This window comes from Mustela lutreola, chromosome 8 (genome assembly GCF_030435805.1).
Source record: "Mustela lutreola isolate mMusLut2 chromosome 8, mMusLut2.pri, whole genome shotgun sequence".
NCBI classification, from domain to species: domain Eukaryota; kingdom Metazoa; phylum Chordata; class Mammalia; order Carnivora; family Mustelidae; genus Mustela; species Mustela lutreola.
In genome coordinates, this window is record NC_081297.1 from 18,128,925 (window position 1) to 18,147,458 (window position 18,534).

General features: G+C 38.1%; 1 protein-coding gene across 1 annotated transcript in view; it reads left to right on the forward strand.

Moving 5' to 3' along the window:
* The window catches only part of C8H10orf67 (chromosome 8 C10orf67 homolog), a 143,130-nt gene that overhangs the window by 105,058 nt on the left and 19,538 nt on the right, over window positions 1-18,534 (forward strand). Inside the window, exons 11-14 of the mRNA XM_059183932.1 lie at window positions 2,776-2,835; window positions 3,622-3,701; window positions 3,776-3,841; window positions 9,828-9,915. Of these exons, the coding sequence (XP_059039915.1) occupies window positions 2,776-2,835; window positions 3,622-3,701; window positions 3,776-3,841; window positions 9,828-9,915 (294 nt within the window). The remainder of the gene's footprint in view (window positions 1-2,775; window positions 2,836-3,621; window positions 3,702-3,775; window positions 3,842-9,827; window positions 9,916-18,534) is intronic.

Here is an 18,534-nt window from a genome sequence, read left to right on the forward strand (position 1 = left end):
ATATAGAAGTTTATATATCTTGAAATGATAATAAAGGCAACTATGATATGAGCTAAACATTTGCAAATTAAAAAAAGAAACAGGCATCTGAGGGAAAGACAGAAGGCGGAAAGTAATGTGAATGTTTTAAATTCTTAATCTTTATTTGTGGAGAAGCCCAAACCAATAAGGGCTGTTATTTATTTACAATAATGATGAGAAAAATGAAAACAAAACACAATGAACAAACAAAACTTTAGCTTCTGGGAAGTGAGAGTTTCAGGTTCGTGACTGATATTTGCAGTTTGTTTTAAAAAATGCATGTATTTATTACAAAAAATCTAAAGTAATACGAGGGGTGTCTGGGTGGCTCAGGCGGTTGAAGGCAGACTTTTTTTTTTTTTTAATTTTTTATTTTTTTATAAACATATATTTTTATCTGTGAATCACCAGGTTTACACACTTCACAGCACTCACCAAATCACATACCCTCCCCAATGTCCATAATCCCACCCCTTCTCCCAAACCCCCTCCCCCCCGGCAACCCTCAGTTTGTTTTGTGAGATTAAGAGTCACTTATGGTTTGTCTCCCTCCCAATCCCATCTTGTTTCATTTATTCTTCTTCTACCCACTTAAGCCTCCATGTTGCATCACCACTTCCTCATATCAGGGAGATCATATGATAGTTGTCTTTCTCTGCTTGACTTATTTCGCTAAGCATGATACGCTCTAGTTCCATCCATGTTGTTGCAAATGGCAAGATTTCATTTCTTTTGATGGCTGCATAGTATTCCATTGTGTATATATACCACATCTTCTTGATCCATTCATCTGTTGATGGGCATCTAGGTTCTTTCCATAGTTTGGCTATTGTGGACATTGCTGCTATAAACATTCGGGTGCATGTGCCCCTTTGGATCACTACATTTGTATATTTAGGGTAAATACCCAATAGTGCAATTGCTGGGTCATAGGGCAGTTCTATTTTCAACATTTTGAGGAACCTCCATGCTGTTTTCCAGAGTGGCTGCACCAGCTTGCATTCCCACCAACAGTGTAGGAGGGTTCCCCTTTCTCCGCATCCTCGCCAGCATCTGTCATTTCCTGACTTGTTGATTTTAGCCATTCTGACTGGTGTGAGGTGATATCTCATTGTGGTTTTGATTTGTATTTCCCTGATGCCGAGTGATATGGAGCACTTTTTCATGTGTCTGTTCGCCATCTGGATGTCTTCTTTGCAGAAATGTCTGTTCATGTCCTCTGCCCATTTCTTGATTGGATTATTTGTTCTTTGGGTGTTGAGTTTGCTAAGTTCTTTATAGATTCTGGACACGAAGGCAGACTTTTGATTTCAGCTCAGGTCCTGATCTCAGGGTCATAGGGTTGAGCCCCTGCTGGGGGGGGCTCGTGCTCAGCAGGGGGTATCCTTGACATTCTGTCCCTCTTCCTTCCCTCTGCTCCTCCCCTCCACCTGAGCACACGCATGCTCTCTCTCGAATATATATATAAAATCTTTAAAATAAACTAAAGTAATGGGAAGAAGTTAATAGGTGGGTGTATAGAAATAAATGATAATATATGCGAAGTGCCTGGCACAGAATCGGCACTCAATGAAGTATAGCTTTTATGGCTGTTACTACAAATTTTGTTGTTTTTTTTTTAAATTTGTGGCAGTTGATGTCAGCTGTGTTCTCTCTGTCCCTTCAGATATAAATAAAATTGGTGCAAACCTACCTTCTGTGCTTTCTGGCAGCCTAGAGCATGTCCAGGGCTTTCCACAGATGCCCATAGCGTCTTCTGGTGGCTGTCTCCATGTCTGGTTCCTCCTTCCATGGAACTAAGTCAGTTTCTGAGTTTCGCTGTGCTCTGCTTCCCATTTTGTTTAATCAGACCTTGAATTCAGTCCAATTCTGTGATGTCTACTAAAAAAAACCCACTCTCAGGACCTTTTTGTGTATGTAAATTTTGGGGAGATTGAAGAAGGGAGGGGACAGTGACCAGGCATCAGCAAGATGCCATTTCAAATTGAATAGTGGCCATCACCCCTGGAACTGGTCACTGGTGACGTTACCACACCAAGCCTTGTGGCCTTGCCTGGCCTCCCTCTCTCTCTCTTTCTCTCTTCCCAGTCCTTCTAATTACTCAAGGGGAGCTAGCTCTAAGTTCCTTTTACTTTATTCTGCAGAACTCTCTAGTTCTGGACCTGGCTCTACACCTTCCTGGGTGGGGCCCACCTCACCAAGGCAGGCAACAGATTCAAGGCCTTTTGGGTCACAGAACCCACCAGAGAGGTAGTGGTAGTAATAAGGAGTCCCTTCTTCTGTCTTTTGTGTAAGAACCCAGAGATAGCTAACCAAGCAGACTTTTATATTCAGTATGTTTTCTCACCATCATCTGCTCCTATCATCAGAGAAATAACAGTGGTGAAAAGTCATTATAATCATCATTTAAAATAAAGTCTTCTTAAACATTTGACTTCACTGAGTAATAACTGACCGCTTCATTTTTAAAAAAGTATAATAGTAAAATTTGGCCAATTCAGATTTATGAGTGCAGAGAAATGTACTTTGAAAAGATGGTAGTAGGAAAGTTGGTCTTAATGGGCTGTGATTACGCAGTTGCAAAGGCAATGTACAAAAGCCCTGGACTTCGTACAAGAGAAGGCGGAGAAGCCCCCTGTCGGACTATGGTTTGCATATTCCAAGGCTCAGTTGCCTGTCTCTAAGCTGAGGAAAAACCACATCTTTATGCACTGATTTGAAACGTATATTTACATTGTTTTATTTTCACACCAGGTGAAGCACGCAAAACCAGCTGCAGTGCAAGAAGAAAAGGTGAAATTGCCAGTGGCTAAGGTATATTATTGACTAATATGACCATTACTACTAACATGCCTACTGTTTATATTGATGCTGGCTATTCTGCAAAAGTGGCAATGACTTTGAAAGCTACACCGAGAGTCAGTCTTATGAAGAGACAAAGGACCTGATTGCCACTGTAGTCTGATTCTGGGATACGTCCCTGCTGGATCCAAAGAAATCTCTCTCATTCATGATATGCCTCCAATTCCACTGTTAGAGATTCATTCCTTTTCCTAAACTTTGTCCCCTTGTAAAATATAAACAGTCCTGAGAAATGGATGACATAAAGCTCTCAGGGGATTGATTTGATCAGATCCTTTCCTGAGAACAGTTTTGGTAAGAAAAAGGAAGGAAGGAAGGAAGGAAGGAAGGAAGGAAAGAGAGAGAGAGAGAAAGAAAGGAGAGGAAGGAAGGAAATAAATAGAGTAATTGGAGCAGCTCCTGCCTTTAATGAGCTGGAGAGGTCACAGTGAGAGAGGGAAAACAAAATTTAGAAAAAGGGATACCTAGTAGAGGGAGACATGATGAAGATACGTTGTGATTGCTTTGTAATATTGTTTAGAACCAGCTGCCTTTGAATGAATCACAAGTCATGGAGGACGGATCTTTAATTCTTGTAATTGATGGGGATTTGCAAGTAAACATAACTCACTATTCCCTCAAATTCTTTTTGATAGGCAGACTATGCATGCTATGTAATAGAAATAGGTTTTCAGACTTATGAAGAAACAGAATATAGTGTTCATTTCATTCACTTGGTGATGCATTTTCTATTGAAAGGCTGAAGACACACATGTTTTGGAGAAGCAAATAGAAATACTAAAGGCTGATTTAGAAAATGAGAAAAAGAAGACAGAAAGGTACTAGTAATAATGAAGCATAATTGTTCATGTGTCGCTAATACAACATTTAACCATCTATAAATCTATTACAGATTTAAGAAAGAATCAGAACAGATAAACAAAAACTGGGAAAAGAAGTTCTATATTCTCAGGAATAGGTATGTGGGGATATATATAAATTCTATTTATAAAAATGTGACTAATCATCTTTTAAGGTGATTGGGAGCCTTGCATTTTTCCCGTGCATATTAATTAATATGGAATGCCAGCATCCACCTTTAACAAGAAATGCAAAATAATTGGCTTAAAATGGAGGAGTTGTCAAAGTCACTTCGAAGAAAAAATAATTGAAGATCCTATTTTATTCCCCCGACTCTGTATTTCAGTTTTAAAGGATCAACAGGACAGACAGCCTCTTCTTGGTTTCTGGTTTAATCAGACCTACCTAGTCATCTTCCCTCATGGGGCTATTAAAGCAGTTTCCTGTTCATTTGCACATGTTAATATTTAACTGATCTAGATCTTCTTAGTAAAATTGTTTTATATACTGGATCCTCTATCCTTTCACAGACAAAACAGCACCAATTCCTTAAATTCTCATAATCATTTTATCTTCCCTATGTCACCTTTGTCTTCTTAAAAGTGGAGTAAGTGAATACTGCTAAATTCTGGAAAGGCTAAAAGTAACACCAAGTAGAGAAAATGCCTCTTTTTTCCCCTTGTCCTAACATGTTAATTTAAAACATCTATATTCTGGCCATAATGTCTCCCAGATTCTCTTCTCTTTATCACACATTGGAAGTTCCGTTGTAAGATTTTCTCCCAGTCAAGGAGCATTCAGGACAGGATGGATTCAGGGTTAGTCTGATGTCAGAAGTCAAGCACGAGACTCACACAGGACTTCGTGGGACAATAATGCACAGCACCTCTTAAGCCTACACTATGAGTGTGAGGGCGTATGAGAGAGAGGGAGAAAAAACATAAAATCCTATACGTTGCTGCATACATCACCCTGAAGTAATCCAAGGGGGGTACATGGAGAATCACCGGGCTAGCAGGAGGTGGTGAGAGAAAGATCTCCTCCTTTTGGTAAAATGTTCTGCTTTGCACTCTTGCTCGTGCTTCAGGTTTGTGCTGGTAATGCTCTGTGCTCTGAAAAACGTGCATCTTATTTCCTGCTCTAACTACCTCATACAGGTACTCTAAGAGCAGAATACAGACACAGGTGAGAAACAGGAGACTGAAACTGGCTTAAACAGGCACTGAATTTAATTTCCCCAAACATGGATTGTGGACTCTCTCTGAAACTGAGTGGACTCTCTTTCCCTGACTTATTTCTGTAGAATTCAGGGTTGTTTTTTTTTTTTTTTTAAAGATTTTATTTATTTGAGAGAAAGAGAGAGAGAATGAGCAGGGGTGGGAGGGGGGTGTGGGCAGAGAGAGAGACAGTGAGAGACAAGCAGATCCCCGCCAGGGAGCCAGTAGAGGGATTCCTTCTGGGGCTTGATACACCAAATGAGCCACCCAGGTGCCCCTGTGGGGTTCACTCTGATCCTTAATGTTTACCCTCTGTCTGTCCCAATGGGATTCATCCCATATTTCAATGACCATTTACAAGAATGTCTCAGTTTTACTTCGAGTTGATTTGCTGTTCATCAAAATGGTCTATGTTCATTTCATCATTTTGGTCTAGGTGGACTTTAAGTTGTTATCTAAACATTTGGAATAGCAGCAAGCATGATTACCTATTTTCTATATGTTTTCTCACTTAATTGACTAAGTGGGATGTAATGCCGGGACATAACTCATCGTCTCTTTCATGTGGTTGCATCAGCAAACACTCATTCAAGGTGATATATAACAGAGACCAGTGTATAATCCCGCATACCATGTCCTGATGTGGGACGGACACTAACTGCACAGTCGCAGATTTATTATTTATTTCAAAGAAATCATGTTTCCTTTGTTGAATTTCTCTCATGTATTTGTTTTCTTTTTATTAGTTTCTGTTCTTATCTTCATCGTTTTCTTCCTTCTACTTCCTTTGAGTATGATTTGTTATCCTTCCTAAAAAGAAAGCTGAGATCATTGGTTTTCAGATTTTTTTCTTCTACTACAAACATTTCAGCCTATATACTGTCCTCTAAGCCCTGCTTCAGTTGCATCCCACAAATTGCAACATGTTACATACTATCGTTCAGTATAAAACATTTTCTAAATTCGATTTTATTTTCTCTTTGGTGGTACTCCTGCTAGCATGGGGTTATTTAGAAGTGATGTGTTTTATTTCCAGGTAGTTGAAGACTGCCTAATTGTGTTTCTAGGTAAGTCTACTGGGCTCAGAGAACCTACTCTGAATTATTTCCATCTGCTAAAATTTTTGATACTTGTTTTCTGCTCAGCATATTGTTGATTTTGGGAAAATGATTCATGTACACCTAGAAAGAAGAGGAATTCTATCACTGGGTACAGTGTTTTATATATTTCAATTAGGTCAAGTTTACCCATCATGTTTTTTATACCTTTTATATACTTTAATTTTTGCTATAGTTCTGACTATTAAGAGAGGAGTATTAAGTTTTCCACTGTGCTTATAGATTTATCTATTTCTTTTTCAGTTCTGTCAATTTTTCTTTAAATATTTTATGGCTACGTTGATGGATACTTACAAATTTAAATGCTGGTATCAAATTTGGTGTATGCATCATTAGGAGCCATCCCTCTCTATCTGTAAAATGCTTCCTGCTTAATGTCTATTTCAACTGGTGTTAAAATAGCTGTATCACTCTTCATTGATTCGGACTGCATGGTGCTTTTTCCCCAGCTTTTTTCTTTCAACTTATCTTGTTTTTATATTTGAATGGGTCTCTTCTAAGAAGCATAGAGCTGGATTTTTCATCTCACCTGCCTGCCTTCCTTATTTTTTGCCCTACTTGATTTACTTTTAGTAAGATTACTGGTATCCCTGGGTTTGTATCTACCACATGACACATTTTTTTTCTATTTAGCCAACCTGTTTCTTCTTCTCTTCTTTTCACCTTTTTTTGGACTAATCAATGTATTTTTATTCCATATTTTCTTCTACTGACTTGTCAGTTATTCATTCTTTTCTCTTTTTGAAATTTTAACCCACATTCTTTGCTTACCACAGTCTTCTACAAATTTCTATTTACTACTGCCTCAAGAATTCTAGAACCTTAGAGTCATCATGTTGTACACCTGAAACCAATAGGATAGTGCAAATCAATTATGTTTCAATGAAAACGATAAAAAGAAAGAATTCCAGAACCTTAGAATATTTTAGCTCCATTTAACCTCCTCCCACATTTTCATTTTGATTCCATACAAATGTTTAACACCATCGAACATTATAATTATTGTTAGACATAGTCAGTATTCACTCCCATTAACATTTTTACTCTTTGAGCTTTTTATTTCTTCCTGCTTTCAATGTGTTTCCATCTGGGATCATCTTCCTCCTGTCCCAATAGTTCTCTTTAGTTTTTCTTTTCATATAGGAAAAATTAGTTGCCAGCAACTAATTCCATCAGCTTTTTTTTTGTGGGAAAATGTCTTTATTTTACCTTCGTGATTGAAGAATAACTTCTCTGAGTGCAGAATTTTTCTGTGCTGGTAGTTTTTTCCCCTTAGCTTGTTCATGAGGCCAGTGCATCGAGTACTGGCCTCCACCAGACATGCTGAGACTTACCAACTATCAGGTCTCCTCCTCTAGGACTCTAATTATACGTGAGTTGTGCCTTTTGACTCCAACCCACAAGTTTCTTACACTCCTGTCTGGTTTCCTGCTCTTTCCTCTCTAGGCTTCACTTTGACCAGATGTATTTTTTATTGATCTGCCTTTGAGATGAATAATCCTGTCTGTGCTCTGCTGAATCCATCCTACTATTCAGCCCATGTAGTGACTTCTTAATATCATATATGATGGTTTCAGTTCTAAGATAACTAGTCATTTTTTTCAGTAGATTCAATTCTATGCTGAAATTCACCATCTTTTTATCTATTTTTAGCAATATTTTGGTCTGTTTTCTTCATCATAGTGATATTAAAGTCATCATTGCTCTGCCTTTTTCTTTCTTCTTTATTCGTGTTTCTATTTTTTTAAGCATACATAGTAAATTATTGTATAACAACTTTATTGGCATATAGTTTACATACCACCCTTTTAAAGGATGGTTTTTAGTGTATTCACAGAGTTGGGCAACAATTACCACTCCCTAAATCAGGACATGTCACCAACCCATAAAGGAACTGTGTATCCATTGGCAACCACACTGCATAGCCATCACTGCCAGCCATTAGCAACTAATCTACTTTCTGTCTCTATGACTTTGCCTGTTCTGGACATTTCATATGCACAGAATCATACGCTATGTGACCTTTTGTGACTGGCTTCTTTCACTTGGCATAATGTTCTCAAGTTCATCTGTTCATTGCTTCTGGTTGCCAAATAATACTCCATTGTATGGATATACTACATTTTGTTTACCCATTCTTCTGTGTGTAGACATTTTAATTATTTCCACTTTTTGGTTACTGTATATAATGCTGCTATTAACAGTCATGTACAGGTTTTGGTGTGGAACATATGTTCGCAATTATCTTAGGTATATACTGGAAGAAATTGCTAAGTCATATGATAATTCTATGTTTAATATTTTGAGGAAATGCCAAACTGTTTCCAAAGTGGCTGTACCACTTTACAATTACACAACCAATGGGTGAGGGCTCCCATTTCTCTGTGTTCTATCCAACACTTGTTATTGTCTGTTTTTTTTTTTTTTATTTTAGTCATGCTGGTAGTTAATGCAGTGATACCTCATTGTGGTTTTGGTCCCTGAGACACACCCACTCTCTTCTCAGACCCCTCCCACTGACAGAACTCTGGGATTTTTTTGGTTCCTTCCTAGTGGCTACCCAAAGGTTGTCCAGCATACTCCTGACTTTGTCTTCAGAATATGCTTTTCTGAGAGTGAATCTTCTACTTTTAACAAGATTTGCAAGCTGGATAGGCTGAGAATTTCCCAAATTTAATATACTTGTTGTGTTTTGCTACAATATAACAATTATTTTTGATGCTCAATTTCTTCAACTGTAAGTTAGTGGGAGCCCTCTCTCTCAAGGTTTATTGCTCAAGGTTTACTACTGTGTTCTTTTGGTACAGTCTTTGAGGACTCCCTTAATAATTTAATGTCCCAGGCTCAACTTGGACATGTATCATCTTAGATCTGGAAACAGCTGTTTCTGAAAGATGGGCTGGTTCCTTTTAGGGAGAAATAGTTTTAAAGGGAAAATGCTATAGTTTGGGGGCACCTGGGTGGCTCAGTCAGCTAAACGTCTGACTTCAGCTCAGGTCATGGTCTCACGGTCCTGGGATGGAGCCCTGCATCTAGCTTGAGCTCAGCAGGGAGTCTGCTTCTCCCTCTCCTACTTCTCTGCCACTCCCCCTGCTCATTCTCTCTCTGTCTTCCTGTCTATCTCTCTCCTTCTCGAGTAAATAAATAAAATCTTGAAAAAAATTAAAAAAAAAAAAACAAAAACTACAGTTTAGGGTCCAAGATGCTCATTGATACTGAGTTGTCATTCATTGCTTCTCTGCTTTTTCAGGGCTGGGAAATATGTCATTTTAAAAATGAAAAAAGCCGAGGCACCTGGCTGGCTCAGTCAGTAGAACATGTGACTCTTGATCTCAAGGTTGTGTGTTCAAGCCCCACGTTGGGTAAAGGGCTTGCTTAAAAATAAAGCCTTTAGGGGCACTTGTGTGGCTCAGTGAGTTAAAGCCTCTGCCTTTGGCTCAGGTCATGATCTCAGAATCCTGGGATCGAGCCCTGCATGGGGCTCTCTGCTCAGTGGGGAGCCTGCTTCCTCCTCTTTCTCTGCCTGCCTCTCTGCCTATGTGTCATCTCTCTCTCTGTGTCAAATAAATAAATAAAATCTTTAAAAAAAAAAGCCTTTAAAAAATAACTGAAAATGAAAGAAGTAACAAACTCATATTAATATTTTGAATTTTTTACTTGTATCCCTTTCACAGTGAAAACTCTAATTCCTAACCACATGAACATGATATTAATTTGCTTTCTCTTATGATCTCTATGCATTTTAATTTCACCATTTCTTTTATTGTAGCTTTCATGTTCTTAAAGATGAGATGTTTACCAGGCACACATTGTTTCGTCAGTTTGCCATGCTTGCTGACACGTCCTTCAATTATATTGTAAGTACCTGTAATGTTTCGATATTGTTTGTCTCTTCGTTTTTTGTACATGTCTTTTTGTTCTTATTTAACATTTACTGAGCCCCTGTCTGGAGATAGTCTGGGACAGTCATCCTGCTAGATACTAAAGACATGGGTCTGAGCGCCTGAACCCAAAGAGCTCAGTCTGGTACAAGATAGAGGTGCATAAACAAATCTTTTCAATGCAATGTGGTTGGGCTATAATAGAGGCAAAGTGAAAATTTCAGAGGCAGGGTGACACTAGCTGGGACGTTTGTCAGTCTGGCCACTGGTAGGCACGGATAGAATAAAAAGGGAATATCAAAGCTCAAGATCCAAGTGTCAGTCACTTTCAAAGGGGAAAAAGGAGGCAAAAGCACCTTTTCCTAGTACCAAGCCATTCATTTTCATACTAGAAGTCACTTGCAGAGAAAGCCCAATTTTAAAATAGACTATTTTTTTTAACCTGTTTACTTAATGTTTTTATTTGGGAGCTGTGATTGTAAAGGTAAATGAGATCCAGTGGAGAAATATATCCAGGAAATTTCAAATACTAAGAAAAATCACATGCTATACATGCCATTGAGTTCCTGTCATGATGCCAAATATTATGCGACAAGATTTGAGGGAAAGAGCACAAGAAATACAAAATCCAGGCTCTTGCTTTAGGAAGCTTCCAATCTAAAATTACTTTCAAAATTTTTTTCAACATTTTTTACTTTGACTTAATTTTCTAAATTTTAAGTTGCTGCAGGAGATGAAAGAACTTAAGAATGTTAGTATGATAACAAGAAATTATTTCTAATTTTTAACGAAGTTACCTGGTAATCTGAACCTTGCTGAATGAGCTTTTAATACTTGACTCCCCTGAAATGTCCCCAGACTGGTTTCCATAGATAAGACTATCTAGTGTCTTTTTTCTCCTTTTGATTTTTCCTCTTCCGACTGAAGGTTGCAGTTTCAGTGGGAGTAATCCTCATTTCCGATATTTAATCAGCTGGACAAATAAAATATTGTTAGACCCATGAGAATGTTGTGCCAACTCAAAAATCAGGCTTTTTTTTTTTTTTTTTTTTTTTTTTTTTTTTTTTTTTTTTTTTAGGATTACCTGATAAAACTGTCTGGTCCAAAGGTGAACTGGCCAGGTTTAATGAAACAGAGTTCTAAAATCTCAAAATTTACCTCGGTGCGGGTATATTAATAGATCTAGTCCCTGTCTTGAGAAAAATGTCTGCCTTGCCCTTGCTCTGTCTTCCGTGGAGGAGGGCTAGTGCTCCGTCCAGCCTAAAATACATCCATGTGCCATTACTTCTGTGGGATTTCAGGCTCATGACCCTTATCGGTACGTCCACAAGTATATAGGCACTCGAGACCCTTGTCAGACTGGATAGCAAATATTGAAGAAAAATAGATGGGGGTGGGGGGTGGAGAGGAGGGAAAGGTAGAGTGATGAGTAAGTGAGTTTTAGGTAACTAATTTTTCCTTGGGTCCCTACGCCACTCCACAAATATTTACGGAGTGTAAACATTCACCAAGCACCATGTTTGTGAGATAGCGACCGTGACAAATAGGGCTCCTTCCTTTACAGACTATAAATTTCATGAGGGCACGGACTGGTCTGTCTTGTCAACTGTTCCACAAGCAGAGATTAGAGTAGCACCTGAACTGCAGAGGAGAAAACAGAGATAATAATGAGGAAATGTGACAAACTTTAAATGACATATTTGAATAAATGCTGTGAAAGAAAAGGGTTAGTATTTTCTTACTATTGAGGTAATATGGGTATGGGTATGGGAATGTTCACAAACGATTAAGTGAATCATTTGAAGTGTTTTGCCCTGTGCAGCCATCACCTAAATGAAAGGGTAGAACTTTTCCACCCTCCCTGAAATTTTCCAGTGTCCCTTTCCAGACAATACCTTAGTTACATCCTCATGCCAGACAAATGCTGCTCTGATTTCTACAACTGCAGATTAGTTTTGCCTATTCTTAAAACTTATACAGTTGGAATCATACAGTATACATTCTTTTATGTCTGGCTTATCTTAACTTAGTATAGTGTTTTAAGATTGACCCTTATTGGGTCACCTGGGTGGCTCAGCGGGTTAAGCCTCTGCCTTCAGCTCAGGTCATGATCTCAGGGTCCTGGAATTGAGCCCTGCATCAGGCTCTCTGCTCAGCAGGGAGCCTGCTTCCCTTCCTCTTTCTCTGCCTGCCTGTCTGCCTACTTGTGATCTCTGTCAAATAAATAAATAAATAAAATCTTTAAAAAAAAAAAAAAAAAAAAAGGTTGATCCTTATTATGTGCATGCCTAGCAACTGTTTCTCTGTTTTGCTGAATAACATTCTATGGATAAACAATAATTAACAAATTATTGTTCCATTCTCCTCTTAATGGACTCCTGTGCTATTTCCAGTTAGGATCTGTTTGGGGAGGGAAAAAAACATGCTACAAACATTCTTTTACTGGTTATTTCCAGAAATATGTTTGTATAACTCTCAGGTAGGACTGGACTAGCTGGGACACAGGAATATTAATGTTTAAGTTTATATTCCAGAGTGATTGTATCCCATTACCATACCCCCAATGATGCTAGAGAGTTCCTGTGTCCTGACATGATATTGTCACCGGCGCGATATTCATATACCAACATGATATTGTCAGTTTTTAAAGGTGGGCTACCCTAAAATAATGTCTCACTGAAGTTTTCAAAAATTGCATTCTGTAATTAATGATGTTAATATCTTTTGCTGTGCTTATTAGCTAATTTTAGATCTTCTTTCCAAAAGGGATTATCCAAGTCTTTTAAATAGATTGTGGGGCAATACATGTAACTTAGAATTTACCATCTGAACTGTTTTCAACTGTGCAATTTAATAATGTTACGTGCATTCATATTGTTGTGAAACTAATCTCCAGAACTCTTTTCATCTTAGAAAAAGGAAAGTTAAGAGTCTCTTGGGTAGTTAAGCATCCAACTCTTGATCTCAGCTCAGGTCATGATCTCAGGGTTGTGAGATGGAGCCCCACGTCAGGCTCTTTGTCAGTGGGGAGTCTGCTCGAGACTCTCCCTCTCCCACTGCCCCACCTCCCCACTAAAATAAATAATCTTTTTATTTTTTTAAGATTTTATTTATTTATCAGATAGAGATCACAAATAGGCAGAGAGGCAGGCAGAGAGAGAGGAAGGGAAGCAGGCTCCCTACCGAGCAGAGAGCCCCATGTGGGCCTTGATCCCAGAACCCTGAGATCCTGACCTGAGCTGGAGGCAGAGGCTTAACCCCCTGAGCCACCCACGCGCCCCAATACTATTTTAAAATAAATAAATAAAATGAAACTGTATACCCATTTAATAATAATTCCCCATTCCCCTTCTTTCCATTTCTGTTTTTAATTATTATTGAGTTATAGCATTTTGTCATATATTCTGGGTAGAAATCTTTTGTCAGAATGGGAATAAATATTTGCTATATATATAGCAAATATTTATATATATTTATATTTATATTATATATATATATAACAAATATTTATTCCCACGCTGTAGTTTTTCCTTCCATTTTCAGAGCAGTGCCTTTTGAAGGTCAGAAATTAAAAAAATGTTTTAGAAAGTTTTAATTTTAAGGAAGATCCTCTTTTTCTGTCAGAAATTGTGTTTTCTGTGGCTGGACTATATCTCATATTCCTCATAAACTTACAATGTGATTTTGATCTTTCTTTTCCCATTGAACTTCACATCTCAGTGGTTCCTCTGTTCTAATGGAATTGACAATGTTTATAGGAGTCTGTTCCTAAGCCCTCTATTTTATCTCATTGGCCTATTTGTCTGTCCTTTATCCAATACTATATTATCTTAATTAATGTAGCTTTATAATAAGTCTTGAAATCAGGTTATGTAAGTTCTGCCATTTTATTCTTTGTCGCCAAGCTTGTCGTGGCAATTCTATTGTGTTTTTTTTTTTAAGATTTTATTTATTTACTTAGAGAGAGAGAGCACCTAAGTGGACTGAGGGGCAGAGGGAGCAGCAAACCCCCACTGAGCAGGGAGCCCAATGCGGGCCTCAATCCCAGGACCCTGGGATCATGACCTGAGCTGAAGGCAGACGCTTAACCGACTGAGCCAAGCAGGTGCCCTGTCTTGGCAACTCTATATCCTTAGTACTTCCATATATGTTTTAGAATCAGCAAATCAATTTCTTCCTTCCTTTCTTTCTTTGTTTCCTTTTTTTTTTTTTTTTTGACTATTCTGACAGGTGTGAGGTGGTATCTCATTATAGTTTTGACTTTTATTTCCCTAATGATGAGTGATGTGGAGCATCTTTTCAGTTATCTATTAGCTATTTATATATCTTCTTCAGAAAAATGTCTATTCATGTCTTTGCCCATTTTTTAACTGGATTATTTCATTTTTGGGTGTTCAGTTTCATCAGCAAATCAATATCTTTAAAAAAATATCCACTAGGTTTTTGATTAAATCTCTTTAGCCAGTGGTTTATTTCAGAATCCAAAGAGCCAAGTAGCTACCAAATATCTAATCTAAATACGTAAATGACAAAGGTTTCTTATTAAATTTTGAGGCTATGCCCTATAGCAAGGTAGTAGATACAGTTAGCAGGTCAAAGTCCACCATGATTGTAGTTTTTGCTTTATATTCTGTGTTACTATGTTTTCTCACTCAGCTTAGGGAGGCTTTTCACTCTCATGTGTTTGCTACGGATTACACCTTCAACTCGTGGCCTGTGAGGTTCTTGTTAGCCTTGAATTCTAACTTGTCTGTTACCACTTCTGTTACGCATACTGTCGTCTTCTCTGTATGTTGCTGCTAGCTTTGCTCAAATTGTGTACTTCTATGTCACTTGCCTTCAGTTGCAGACTTATAAATAACAAAGATTGGATGTTAGTTCTTTAAACCTAACCTGACGCTCACTTACCTTCAATATGAAAACTGAAACTACATGCATTTATCGGCATAAATTGATAGTTTGGGGTTTTTGTCACCTTATTTTGTGACTGCTTGTTCTTTCCTTTGTTTCCTGGCTTATGTATTATGAACCACATTTTACTTGCTTTATCTATATTGTAACAGTAAACTTTAATGTAAAATCGAATTACAGTTGTGCAGTTAACAACAACATGAACCAAACAAGTCTGAGTCTTCACCCGCTCTGGGTAAAGAGGGGGTTATGAATGATTTTGTTCCTCCAAGTTCCATTTCAGCCTTAATTGCATCAATATATCCCCCACCCCTTGGGCTCTCTCTCTATCAAATAAATAAATAAAATCTTCTTCAAAAATCATGACTTTTACCATTCTTTAGTTCCTAATTTTGATTTATTTCTTAGAAATTGGATCTTGTCTTTGAGTATCTTTTTTTAAGTGAAAGGAACAGTATCTTCACTTCTCTATGCCTCACCCTGACTGAAGCCAGATTAGTATTTGTTTTTTGTTAATTAACCTGGCTTATTTTCCTCCAGTGGATATTTATAAGCTATTTTCTTGAAACTTAAAATTTAAAGATGTCACCAGGAAATGAGTTATCACATTATTTTATTAATTTCTCTTGAATAAAATGAGCCTCTCTCATCTATAAATCTAAATCTTTTTTTTTCAACTTAGACAAGTTTCTTATGTATATTTCTAAGGATGGCAGGATTTATTTTTGTTTCTTTTTCAGAAACACTATTATAGGTTGAAAATCTGTTTTCTGTCCTCCGTAACTGACACATTCCTTTTAATGTTATGCTATTCTCTTTGTTCTTTTCCTTGGCATTTTTAGGAAACCCTTCCAGTTTGTACCTCTCATCAGAATTTCCCAAGCTTATTTTAAGAGTGCTGAGATAGTCTCAGTTCGTGATCCCGGGGTTCTGGGATGGAGCCCTGCCTCGGGTGCCCTGCTCGGTAGGGATACTGCTTCTCCCTCTCCTTCCCACTTGTTGCTATCACTCTCTTTCTCTCAAATAAATAAATAAAATATTTTTTAAAAAATAAAAATAATAATAATTTTTAAAAAGAGTGCTGAGATCATGATTTTCCTTGCCCCCCTAAGGGGAAGGGATGGAGCATGACTGAGGTAGCCTGAAACTCCCATCCCACCGACTGAGTCCAGGAGCAACCTTGTCCACTTCCCCCAGGGCTCCCTGCGAGTGATACCATTTTTATGTGTCCTATGACAGCCTGAAGGTTAGGAACCATTACTTTATATAAGCATTCTACTGTGTACCATGTTGAGTCTAATCATTATTATCTCAAATACTGATTTTCAATCTGTTATTGTGTAGTTAGCAACCTATTCATATTATACGCAAATCTGTTTATATTGGCCTGTTTATCCTCAGTGTAAGTTTCCATACTCTTAGACTCTTAACTTGGTATCAAGGCTCAGTATGAAAGAATCCATTTTGGGGCACCTGGGTGGCTCAGTGGATTCAAGCCTCTGCCTTCGGCTCTGGTCATGATCCTGGGGTTCTGGGATTGAGCCCTGCATCAGGCTTTCTGCTCAGCAGGGAGCCTGCTTCCTCCTCTCTCTGCCTGACTCTGCCTATTTGTGATCTCTGTCTCTGTCAAATAAATAAGTAAGTATCTTAAAAAAAAAGAAAGAATCCATTTTGTCTTTACTCTGAATTGTTTTTGGTTTCTTTTTTCTTATTTCTTTCCTTTCTTCTTCTTCTTCTTTGTTTGCTGTGGAATAACCATGTGCACAAAAGGGATGAGTGAAAATACATGTGTGCAACTTAAACAATGACGATCGTATGAATACCTGAGTTCCCAGGATACAAGCCGTAAATAGAATAAAACTGCAAAAGCCCACCCATTGCATTTGTCTCCATTCCCTCCCAGAGACCACTGTCCTGATGTTCTTCTTGAGAGTTTTGTCACTTGTGCTTGTCTTCCTAAGCAACATACTGCTGACTTTTGCCTGTTCTTCAACTTTTTATAAATGAAAGAATATAATTGAAAAAAAAAAAAAAAAAAGATCCGTCAGTGATTTGCTCCATTGTTTCAACATTCTGCTTTTAAGACTCATCCATGTATCCACGTCGATGCTTGTGGTTGTAGTTGACCCACTGGGAGTACTCTAATGCTTGACTATACCGCAACTTATTCACCCACTCTGCTGATGATCAGCCTTTGGGTTAGATCTTGCTTTTTTGCTATTATGAATATCATGGCCCCAAACATTCTTTTATTCTCACCTGATAAGCATATGTGGCAATTTTTCGAGGGCTTTTGTTTTGTTTTGCTTTGTTTGTTTATTTTTAGAGAGTGAGAAAGAGAGTGTGAGCAGGTGGGGAGGGGCAGAAGGGGAGAGAGAATGTTAAGCAGGCTCTACTCTCAGTGTGGAGCCTGACGCAGGGCTTGATCTCACGACACTGAAACAATGACTTGAGCTGAAATCAAGAGTGAGATGCTTAACCAAGTGAGCAACCCAGGCATCCCAGTTTTTCCAGGCTTTATAGTAATAATAGAATTTCTGGTCCTAAAATATTGGTATATTCAAGTCTATGGAAGAAGAAATATGATTGCTACAACAAAAATACTCTCCCTTGGCGCGCCTGGGTGGCTCAGTGGTTTGGGCCGCTGCCTTCGGCTCAGGTCATGATCTCAGGGTGCTGGGATTGAGTCCTGCTCAGCGGGGAGCCTGCTTCCCTCTGTCTCTCTCTGTCTGCCTCTCCATCTACTTGTGATTTCTCTCTGTCAAATAAATAAATAAATAAATAAATAAATAAATAAATAAATAAAATCTTTAAAAAAAAAAATACTCTCCCTTAAATAAGACTGAAGATTACCTCTCTCTCAGGCTAGTGAGGAAAAGAGAAGCCCCCAGGCAGGGGAGTGAGAATTATTCCACAGTCATGATGATACACAGGTTTCTTCAGTCATTGCTCTGCCATTTCCTAGGATGTTTCCCCATCCACACCAAGAAGGCTGGGTAACTCCATGTCTCTGGGGATACATGGCAGGAGGAGGAATTCTGTGGGTATACAAGGCAAACATGTTAGTTCTTAAGTATATGACCTAAAATGGCAGACTTCATTTCCACTCATGTCCCACTGGGCTGATCAAACTGCAAAAGACTGAGAAAACGGGGTGGCCAAATACCCAATGAAAATAATGCCAAAGAGTAAAAGAGAATAGGTGTTGAGGGTTGATGAACAGTCTCTGCCATAGAAGGTAAAGCCAGATTGTTTTCCAAATTATTCTTGCTAATTAACACTCTAACCAGGAGTGGATGAAAGTTTCTACTTTCTTCATTGTCTCTACCACTTACATGGTCAGACTATAATTTTTGTCTGTCTTGTGATTGTGTAATGGCTTCTTCTTGTGGTTTTGGAGGGGGTAACTTTTTTACCCATTTATCTCACTACTAATAAATGTGGTCATCTTATCATATGCGTATTGGCCATTCAGGTTTTCTCTTTGAATTTGTGCTTCAAGTTTAAGCCTTTTGTGTCTACTGAATTCTCTTTTACTTATTTATTCATAGAAATCCTATAAGAATTAGATGAATTTCTAAAACTATGTAACCTATCAAGATTGAATCATAATGAAATAGAAAATCTAAACAGAATGATGACTAGCAAGGATATTGAATCAGTAATCAAAAGCCTCCCAACAAC